The sequence below is a fragment of the Mytilus edulis genome, chromosome 12 (genome assembly GCF_963676685.1).
Source record: "Mytilus edulis chromosome 12, xbMytEdul2.2, whole genome shotgun sequence".
Classification (NCBI taxonomy): domain Eukaryota; kingdom Metazoa; phylum Mollusca; class Bivalvia; order Mytilida; family Mytilidae; genus Mytilus; species Mytilus edulis.
Window position 1 is genome coordinate 63,417,055 of NC_092355.1, and position 11,411 is coordinate 63,428,465.

The 11,411-nt window shown below is 32.9% G+C and overlaps 1 protein-coding gene across 1 annotated transcript; it reads left to right on the plus strand.

Moving 5' to 3' along the window:
• The first annotated feature begins 4,688 nt into the window (after positions 1 to 4,688).
• On the plus strand, positions 4,689 to 5,234 carry LOC139497753 (uncharacterized). The gene has a single exon (XM_071285990.1). The coding sequence runs from the start codon at positions 4,689 to 4,691 to the stop codon at positions 5,232 to 5,234; it is 546 nt and encodes a 181-aa protein (XP_071142091.1).
• The last annotated feature ends 6,177 nt before the right edge of the window (positions 5,235 to 11,411 follow it).

Genomic DNA, 11,411 nt, shown 5'->3' on the forward strand with positions numbered 1-11,411 from the left:
CTCTATTAAAGACTTCATTGCAATTCAAGTGCTAAAAGACAGAGGCAGATTTAGAGGGGGACCCAGGCCCCCTTTTGCCGGAGGAAAAAATTTGGTTGCTTATATAGCGGGCCCCCACTTATGAAAATTTCTGGATCCGCCACTGCAAGAAAGTATGAAAGAGCAACAGTTTTAATATAAACGACTGCATATATGATCTACATATTTAGTTCCATTAATAAAACAAGGAGATGTGGTATGCCTCCCAACTAACAACAACAGAACAAGGATACTATATATATATATATATATAATTTGTCAGTATAAAATCTAACTCTAACACTGTTTGGTATAATTTTCAGACTTATATATATATATATATATATATACAACTCGTCTAAACATCAACCCAACAATGTTAGATCTGTAAATTTGCTTTCGCAAATTTTTGGTTCTTCCCTCGCCGGGATTCGAACCCATGCTACTGTGATATCGTGACACTGCAGCCGTCCCGCTAGACCACACGACCACCTGGGCTAAAGCAAATTTACAGATCTAACATTGTTGGGTTGATGTTTAGACGAGTTGTATATACATTATGTACACAGCCATGTATCACCATTATTGATGGCGATCCGATGGATACATCTGTTGTAGAGTTGTCACTGACTCAGACGTATATATATATATATAACCATAATGTTCAACTTCAGACGTCGACAAAATCGGTTTAACCCGCCACATTTATATGCACCTCTGTCCCAAATGGGACAAAGTCATGTTATAGATATGTCTTTGTGTAGTTAAAAATACATTTAGTTTGATGAACGATATTCTGACATTGTGCTGTACATCTAGATGACATCTATTTTTTTTTGTCGGAGCTATTCAGAACTCTTGTATGGTGTTGACTGCTTAATATTGAAGGACTGTATTGGTGTCCTCTGTCTGATGGTTATGTATTTGTTGCTTATGTGATTGAATTTGACTTTATGACAGCTTTTCCGTCTTTCATATAAATCAACAATGAAAACATCATTGCGCATGGAAAGCTGTAAAAGTCCACTTGATAACTAGCGAAACTAATAGTCAGGAAAAAAACCGCACTGATCTACACCAAAAACATTGAACAACACCAATTATGACATACAACAAATACCGACAATCAAAAATGAGAAGTAGTGGCTTGAAATTAAACAGGCACATAAAAAATATGGTCATAAAGTTCATCAAAAGAATCCTCTTCAATGTATTAATGTGTTGAGATGACAGAATACATATAGCCATGGAGTTTTAAAATAAAATACTTATTTTTATCCCAAACCAACTTATGATATTTGTTGATGATTGATTAATTGTTGATTGCTTTATGACCAGTAGCAAATATTTCACGAAGGTTTAGGACGAGAACAAGTTAACAATAAATACAACAGGTACCAGTAGGTCTTGTAATAATAGAGGCCCACCGGGATGATGATCGGGGGGAATTTCGAATTCAACTGGAAAATAAAGGTATATTAGATAGGGACAGGGGGGGGTCAATAAGATGGGGGGATTTTTGTTTACAATTTTTTTTAAGGGATTCTTTTTTTTTTTTTAAATTTTTCAAATTTCGAATTTTGAAAAGTTTCAGAAGAAATCTTCAATTGCTCAGTATTGTGCAGTAGATTTGTTAGATCTTTGACCACATTTATTTTGTGACAAAAACCTTTATTATGTCAAAAATTCGATCACAATCCAAATTCAGATCGTATCAAGCTTGAATATTGTGACAAAATTTGCCCCAACCATTCAGGGTTAGACCACTGTGGTCGTATATAGTTGCGCCCTGCGGAGCACTTGGGTGTTGTTGAAACTATATCTTGTTGATATACATCTATTATTCTCAATCAACGTCTTAGTAAGTGGTTAGAAGATAACGATCATTTATGTGAAGAACAAAATGGCTTCCGCAAGGGTAGAAGTTGTGAAGAACACATCCAAGCGTTATACCTGACTTTGAACGATAGAAAAATATCTCGACTGTCCACACATGTATGCTTTATCGATATGCGAAAAGCGTTTGATACCGTAAATAGAACACTACTAAGGCATAAACTACGAGCCTTGAGAATACATGGAAGCTTTCTTAATGCGATACAGTCACTTTACACTGACGTCAAATGCACTGTCCGATTAAATGATGACTTAACCCCTTGGTTTAACGTAGCGAACGGAGTAAAACAAGGATGTATTCTGTCACCAACTCTTTTTTCCGTTTATATAAACGACTTAGCAGAACATATCAACGCGCTGAACTGTGGTATACGTATAGACGATACTATGTTGAGCATTTTACTATATGCTGATGATATAGCATTGATAGCACCGGATGAAAACAGTCTGCAGCAAATGCTAAACGTTGTTACGGAATGGTGTGAAACATGGAAACTCTCCGTTAATGCAGATAAAACAAAAGTTGTTCATTTTCGTCCTCAATCAATAGCGATCTCCGAGTATAGTTTTGAATGAAGTGGACACAACATAATGAAAATAGATTCATACAAGTATCTTGTAATATGGTTAGACGAGCATCTAACATTTCGGAAGAACGCGAGAGAACTGTCAAAATCAGCCAGTAGAGCATTAGGTGCATTGTGTGGTAAAGTTGTGGCTGCTGGTGGAATGACACATGGCGTTTATACGAAGCTTTATTCAACAGTTGTTGAGCCGATACTTTTGTATGGAAGTGGAATATGGGGAACAAAGACTTTCAGTGAAATAACATCTGTACAGAACCGTGCGTGTAAATATTTTCTATCCGTCGGTAAAAACACTTCAAATTTATCCTCTCGAGGGGATATGGGTTGTACATCTTGTGAAACCAAACAGAGGAATGTCCTGCACACTTCTATTGTGCAAGTTATATAGATTGGACGAAACAAGAATGTTTAGCAAAATTTGGAAATATTCGGCCCGTCGACGCAAAGGATGGACATTCATGGTAAACAAACTGATAGACAAGATTGATATGGACTTATTGGTACAAGACACTTCGCTATCTACTAAATTAGTGATGAAAATTGCAAATGAAAAACTCTTAGAATTGGACAATCAGGAGTGGAAAAAAGATTTATTCAATGACAAAGCCAACGAGATAAACGGCAATAAACTGCGCACATACAGACTCTACAAAAACAATGTATCTGTGGAACCATATGTTCGGCAAAATTTACCGAAATCGCAAAGAAGACTTATGACTATGTTCCGCGCGGGTTCGTTACCGTTAGCGCTTGAAACAGGACGTTACTCCAGGCCGCCAGTACCAGTTCAAAAAAGACTTTGTCAATTCTGTAATTTAAGCGAAGTTGAAACCGAAAAACATTTTCTAATGACATGTGACTTGTACAGTGATTTAAGATTTGACATTTTTTATGAAGCTTCAAAACATATTGTTAACTTTCAAAATATTAGTGTGGACGAAAAATTTATTGAAATAATGAATTGTGATACGATCCAACAACTATTATGTAAACAACTGCATAAATTTTTCACTCGAAGGAAACTGTATGTAGATATATCTGATATAAAACTTTTGTTAACAACCTTTTATTGAAGAATTTTTATTCAAAAGTAAATAGCATATTTTTATTAACTTATTGATCTTGTTTAATATTTATTACTAATCTATGATTTTTTATCATGAAAATACTCTGTCAATCACATATTTTTAATATTTTACTTCTTTTTTTTTAAATTTTATTCTAAACCTGAAAGTTGTTTTTTTTACCCAGTATAATTTTAAAAAGAATATTAATGAAACATTTCAATGCAATGTAAATGGTTATAAGCATACACATGTTTATAACTTTGTAATATATTTTTACAGTGTCTCATAAGTCAATTTGTTTGGCTGGGTGTTGATTATTTTAAATATTGTATATGTTTTACTGTTTATTGTTCAGATGTTAATCAATACGTGACACTTTAATAAAACAATTTATTTATTTATTTATTTTATTTATCTATTGTTTACATTTGTATATTAGTAGATTAATTATGTTTTCTTCATGTAATTGATATTGTATGTAAAGAGCCTTTCAATCTAATTAAAATATTGATCTCTGATTACGTTATACTACATATGAGCTCATATTTTAATTAGATTGAGAGCCTTTAAGTTATTGAAAATTGGTTTAATCCAAATGAGTTACTCACTTTAAATAAAAAAATATTAATATAATTCGCAACTCTGACTTTTGTAACTCAAAACTCAACTTTCTTAACTCGCAACTCGATACTCAAAACTCGACAACAAATGAATCTCTTGCGAATTCAGTATTATGTCGAAATGATGTTAGAGGCAGTTTTAAGGGGGGTCAGGGGCCAAATAAAATGGCGGCAGGGGTAGGAGTCATGAAATATTGTGTAGAGACTAAAAGTATTATAAAGAAGTTATAAGTGGTGTTACAACACAATGATTGGTTATTTTGTGAGAAACATTGATCGAACTAATGATCCAACTACATTATGAAGAATTTTATCGGGTATGAATACTAATAAACGAAAAACAACAGATACTCCTTCCCCAAACAAACCAAACAAGATGGCTGACCTGAACGACTCAGGTTCAAAACAGTACTCTTTACCTCCAACACTAATGCAAGCATGTACTAATCAATATTCAACACAGTATACACCGAACTTAAATGATACTCCGCTATCTAGTAATGTTATTTCCTCCTCTAGACAAATACTTTATGGAGCAGACAATGGCTATGCATTCACCCCATATCACTTACAAGCCCCACATACAACACAATGTTGTGCAAAGGCTTAGGCCCAGACAGGACAGAGGTCCATGCAATATACTTGCAAAATTTGAAAGGAGAAAAGACAGAAATAGAGTTTTGGAAGCAACAAAAAAAGAACTTAAACAAAAACCCCAATATTATGTACATGAACAATTTCCAGTGGAAATAATAGAAAGGAGGCGTGAACTTATACCAATTCTGAAAGATGCTCGTGAAAAGGGACATGAAGCAGTATTGGTAGAGGATAAATTGTTTATCAATAAAAGGCGTTTCGATCCACGTCAATGTCTACAGATAAACCCACAACATCAACAAAGACCCCGACAACCACCAACTGATCATGGACCTCAACAGCCACCATCTGACCAACACATTCCGATGTCTGTACCTGGGAACAACAACAGGACCATGCCGAAGAATCATATAGAGTCTATACCACCACAGAACACCACAGGGCACTAGGACAGGCGTACAAGAGGACAAAGGAAACGAAACAATATTGTATTGAATCAAAATAAACACTTATCTGGACTGTTTATTATCTTAATGTATGTGGTTTACAGTCTAAACTAAAATTTACTGAATTTTCAAATATCTTTCAAACATATGATGTATTAGTTTTTGTTGAAACTAAATTAGATGATTTAGATATAATTGATCTTCCTGATGGTTTTTCATATGTAACAAAGAATAGAAAGGGTGCAACTAAAAAGTCAGGTGGAATTGTAATAATATACAAAAATATTTTGAAACAGTTCATCAGTTTTATTGAAAGTGAAAGTCAATATGTACAGTGGTTTAAATTTCAAAAATGTCTACTAAACTGTGAAAAAGATGTTTTATTTGGTGCTGTTTATATACCCCCGGAAAATTCTAAATATGCAAATACTGATGCATTTGAAGAAATTGAAATTGAATTATTGACATTTGCTGATAAATTTGATTCATATGTCTCTCGTATTGGAGATTTTAAAGCCAAAACGGGAACACGAGATGATTTTATTGTTCCTGATGAGTCATTGATTGGTATTTTTGAGTTAGAAAGTGATGATGAAATTTTGTCATACGCTGTTAGATTATGAACAATTGAAGCTTCAAAATATACCGTTATCCCGAATGTTTCACTTATTTCTCTATATTTTTCATTTGATAAAAAATTATTTTGCTCGTTCATTGATTTCAAAAGTGCATTTGATACAGTTTGGAGAGCTGGACTTTGGCAAAAGATGCTACAATATAATATTCAAGGCAAAATATTGAGAGTTATACATAACATGTATCAGAATATCCAAATGTAATTTTCAGCAAAAAGAAATTCAAGGTTAAAGCAGATTTTGAAATCTATGGTAAACATATTGATGTATTAGACTCATATACTTATCTGGGTATTGTATTTAATTATAACGGCTCTTTTTGTTCAGCTAGAAAGAAATTATTGGAACAGTCCAATAAAGCATTGTATGCACTATATAGAAAGATAAGAAATATTGCAATACCCGTAGATATACAGCTAAAGCTTTTTGATTGTCTTATTCTACCTATAATGATTTACTCTAGTGAAGTATGGGGATTTGAAAATAAACAGGGATTGGAACGGATGCACTTGCAGTTTTGTAAAAATATTCTGCACGTGAGGAAAAGTACGCCAAATTTTATGGTTTACGGGGAACTGGGTCGTTATCCCATTGATATTACTATTAAGCTACGTATGGTTATGTTTTGGAATGATATGCTCTCAAGTGAGAATAAATTATCTAATACATTATATAGACTTATGATACAACTTCACCAGAGTAAACCCACGCATTTTAAGTGGGTTACGTACATTAAATTCATTTTTGATGAATGTGGTCTTACTTTTATATGGAATGATCAAATACCTATGAATAGAGAAATATTGAAATCTCTTGTCAAACAAAAACTTGTCGATCAGTTTATACAACAATGGTTTTCTGTAATTAATAATTCTTCTAGAGGAGAATTCTATGGTAAATTCAAAAGTATATTTGAATTAGAACCCTATCTACTTCGATTGGGAAATACTGATAGATTGTATATAGCTAAATTTAGATGCTCAAATCTTAAATTCCCAATTGAAACGGGAAGATGGAAAAATATTTTAAAAGAAAATGGGATATGTCATGTATGTAATCAAAATATTGGCGACGAATATCACTATTTGTGTGTTTGTTCACATCCTAGTGTATCACTTCTTAGACAAAATCTTGTACCTAATTATTACCTACAATATCTTTCAAGGCAAAAATTAATCGGTTTACTTTCATTTTGCAACATAAAGGTGTATAGGAAAGTATGTACTTTCCTTAGAAAGATTACTTATTTTTTGTAAATGCAATTTTTATACATTTGTATATATTTATGTACTCACAATCACTGAACAATAAGAAAGAATTCTGTATATATATGTAATCCTCTAAACTCAATAGGTAATATATATAATGTATATGTCTCAATGTCATGAAAATCACGTGCTATTATCGTACACTACTCTGCTGTCGATTTATATGTATACTTTATTATGTTTTGACCTCTTGTACACGTTTGTGTCTGAGGAAATAAAATATGTTGTTGTTGTTGGGGCCCGGACCCCCCTTTTTGGGAAAAAACTTATCCACGTTATCTAAAATTGTAAAAACTGTTCTCCTCTAATATACTAATGAGCTTAATTATTTTACCAAACTAGGGAACAAGAAATCTTCATAGGGATATCTAGATTGGACATTTTCTAAGGGGATCCACAGAACTCTGTGTCTCATCTGCAGTTGCTGCTGTTAGTGTAATGTAAAAGTGTGATGTTGACTTAAAATGGGAGTATATTTATCAGTATATTTATCAGTAAAATACAGAATTTAAAAGAATATAAATGTGTATAATACTCCTATATAAACTATGGTTTTTATGTACTGTTAATAAAATCAATGTTATACCAATAACAAAAAATATATATATAGATCTAATTTTAGAAGTAAAATGGGCATAAACTTATTAGAAAAATTTCTAGGTTATGGAGAATGCAATAATAAATTATAAATTACACAAAATCCTTAATCTCACCATTGCACATGTCAGAAAATACGTGAAACATGTGGACTCATCTTTAAAATTCCTTAGTAATAACCCTGATTGGTACGGTTACCGTAGTATTTGATGATTATTTTACGAAAATTGTACCCTGAATTTTATTTTTAGATTGCAGCAAAAGAATGAAGAATTCCAAGAGTCTATTACGGTTTATTTGACAGGATTTTATCATTGAATCAACATCCTACAAGAATATAACATAAAAATAAATGAAAGAATCCATTGGTACTAATAGTAATTATGTGCAGGGGAGAACTTTTAAACAATACTTCAATGTAAGAGACATATAGTGGTGTATTTTTAAAGAGACAGAAAGAACCTGTAATAACTTGCCATGAGTGTATATTTTCCTAATTTGAAGCTCGTTCATAATAATATACAATTTAAATTATAATTATTGTATGAACATTACAGATAAAGCCTCAAAAGAGAAAATTTAGTTTTAAATGAAACATTAAAGAAGTACAAAACATTGAAATAAAAATAATTTTTACAAACTTTTAGTCCTTTCCATGTTGTGGGACATGTAGAAAGTTTATGCTTTAACCATTTATGTAGCTCCACATAGGGGACTGGGTTCCTGCCCCCCCCCCCCCCAAATAAACTCCTTCGAATCCGACAGCAATCAATCGGTAAAAAACACCAAACAAAAATCAAAAGGGAAACATGCTATTCGTACACTTATTTAATAAATAGCATTTTGTTTCAAAGTTGATCAATAAATACAACTAAAATCCAGGATGCGAGTCATCGATGTACATGACATTGCTTGTAGTCTTGCTTTATTGTCGCGCCTGTGACATGTGAAAGATACAGATAACAATCCTATGGCGTTAGCTATTTGTATTGAGCTTGATATTTTATATGGTATTTGACTTGAACTGGAGGCTTCATACCTTGTGTACAGATGGCTTATACATGTATAGCGAAAGTCTGTATGATGTCTGTTGGCCTTGACCTCATTTTCATTTGAAAACAAATTTCTATTTTTGTTGTGTAAATTTCTCACTTACCTATTAGTGAACTACCGAATTGGACTATTTACCGGGTTTGTAATAACACGAGCAATAGGGTGGGTGCTACATTTATATGTGGAGCAGGATCTGCATACCCTTGAGGAGCACCCGAGATCAAACCCCTGGTGGGGTTCGAGTTGCTTAGTCATTAGTTTTCTATGTGTCTTGTATACTATTATTTGTCTAATTTGCACGGGTCATTGGTCAATGTTAAATTTTGTTTTTGTCTATTTCTTTAAGCAATAGATAAAACGAGATCTAGTGTATGAAATGATTTTATAATTTAAATGTCTTGTCTAGCAGGGTTCATCTGACGAGTCACCTTGACCTTATTTTTTCATGGTTTATTGGTCAATATGTAATTTTCATGGTTTTGTCTGTTTCTTGTACAAGATAAGCAATAGCAAAACTATATTACGTGTGTGTAATGATTGTCAGCTACACATGTCTTTCTGACTTAAATTGGTTTATCTCACATTGACTTTATTTTCATGAATCTTTGACAATGTGTGGTGTATGTGACACTTGTACTAAAACTTTATCCTTGGACTATCAGCATAAAATAATTCGTGAATAGAAAAGTAGGCGAGACATTTCAGGTTGAGCATTCTTGTTGCATCTTATGTTATAAGTTCAATTTGAGACATTATTGGTTAGAGCTTACAGGACTGACTTTTATTGTTGAGGGCTAAGAAATTTGAACAACAAGAAAGAATTAAAGAAAAGTTGTATAAAACATGCTCACTACCAAAAAGAAGACATATTTACTCTCTATAATATTATCTAAAATATGTTCAGTTACTGTTAAATTCTTGTGAAGGCTCGATTCGTGTTTATTTCCCATAAAAAAAATCATGTGATAGCTCGATTCTCTTTAATTTCTTTAATTAGGTAGAAAATTTGTCTGTAGTTTAGATTATTCTTTTACACTAACCGTGATTTTGAAAGTGCTTTAGGTCAAGGACAAAAAAAAATCAGGTTTTGCAATTGAACACTCCTTTACTTGTCACGTAAAAGATGAAGAAAACCGAATTAGACTCCATATAGTAATAGACTGAAATATCTTTGGTAGAAGGGTTACTGTTTCCTGGGGATTTAACTGATATTTCTTTTTACATTTAAAATATGTATTTTAATTGGATTCTGCCATACTTCCCTAAAAATTAGTCCAGCATTTCATTCAAAATCTACTGCTGTCAAAATTTTTATGCTATATTAAAACCACATAAAGAACAATAAGAAGCAAAAATCTATTTTCTTGCCGTTGAATAGAAAATATCAATGATAGTAAAAATAAGGAATGTGGTTATAATTTGCAATGACACAACTGTAATTCACCAGAGTTTTAGGTAGATATACGCAATTGTAGTCAACTGTACGGCCTTGATAGAGTGAGTAAAAGTCGCTATAAAAGGTTTAAAAATGTGAAATGTGAATATGAAACAATTCATATCAGAATATTAACTACCTAATGTATAACAAAACAATTTACAAACAAATATGACCGAAATGAACCAACCACAACCACTAGACTACAGGTTCCTAACTTGGTCCAAGGTTCATGTTATAAAAATATCTTGAAACGTGTGCTTATTCTTTTAATTAACTTTGAAATTATTACTGATAACAAACTGTCATGGTATCAGAAGAATCTTTTCTATCTATAGGAGAACTCTATTAAAGACTTCATTGCAATTCAAGTGCTAAAAGACAGAGGCAGATTTAGAGGGGGACCCAGGCCCCCTTTTGCCGGAGGAAAAAATTTGGTTGCTTATATAGCGGGCCCCCACTTATGAAAATTTCTGGATCCGCCACTGCAAGAAAGTATGAAAGAGCAACAGTTTTAATATAAACGACTGCATATATGATCTACATATTTAGTTCCATTAATAAAACAAGGAGATGTGGTATGCCTCCCAACTAACAACAACAGAACAAGGATACTATATATATATATATATATAATTTGTCAGTATAAAATCTAACTCTAACACTGTTTGGTATAATTTTCAGACTTATATATATATATATATATATACAACTCGTCTAAACATCAACCCAACAATGTTAGATCTGTAAATTTGCTTTCGCAAATTTTTGGTTCTTCCCTCGCCGGGATTCGAACCCATGCTACTGTGATATCGTGACACTGCAGCCGTCCCGCTAGACCACACGACCACCTGGGCTAAAGCAAATTTACAGATCTAACATTGTTGGGTTGATGTTTAGACGAGTTGTATATACATTATGTACACAGCCATGTATCACCATTATTGATGGCGATCCGATGGATACATCTGTTGTAGAGTTGTCACTGACTCAGACGTATATATATATATATAACCATAATGTTCAACTTCAGACGTCGACAAAATCGGTTTAACCCGCCACATTTATATGCACCTCTGTCCCAAATGGGACAAAGTCATGTTATAGATATGTCTTTGTGTAGTTAAAAATACATTTAGTTTGATGAACGATATTCTGACATTGTGCTGTACATCTAGATGACATCTATTTT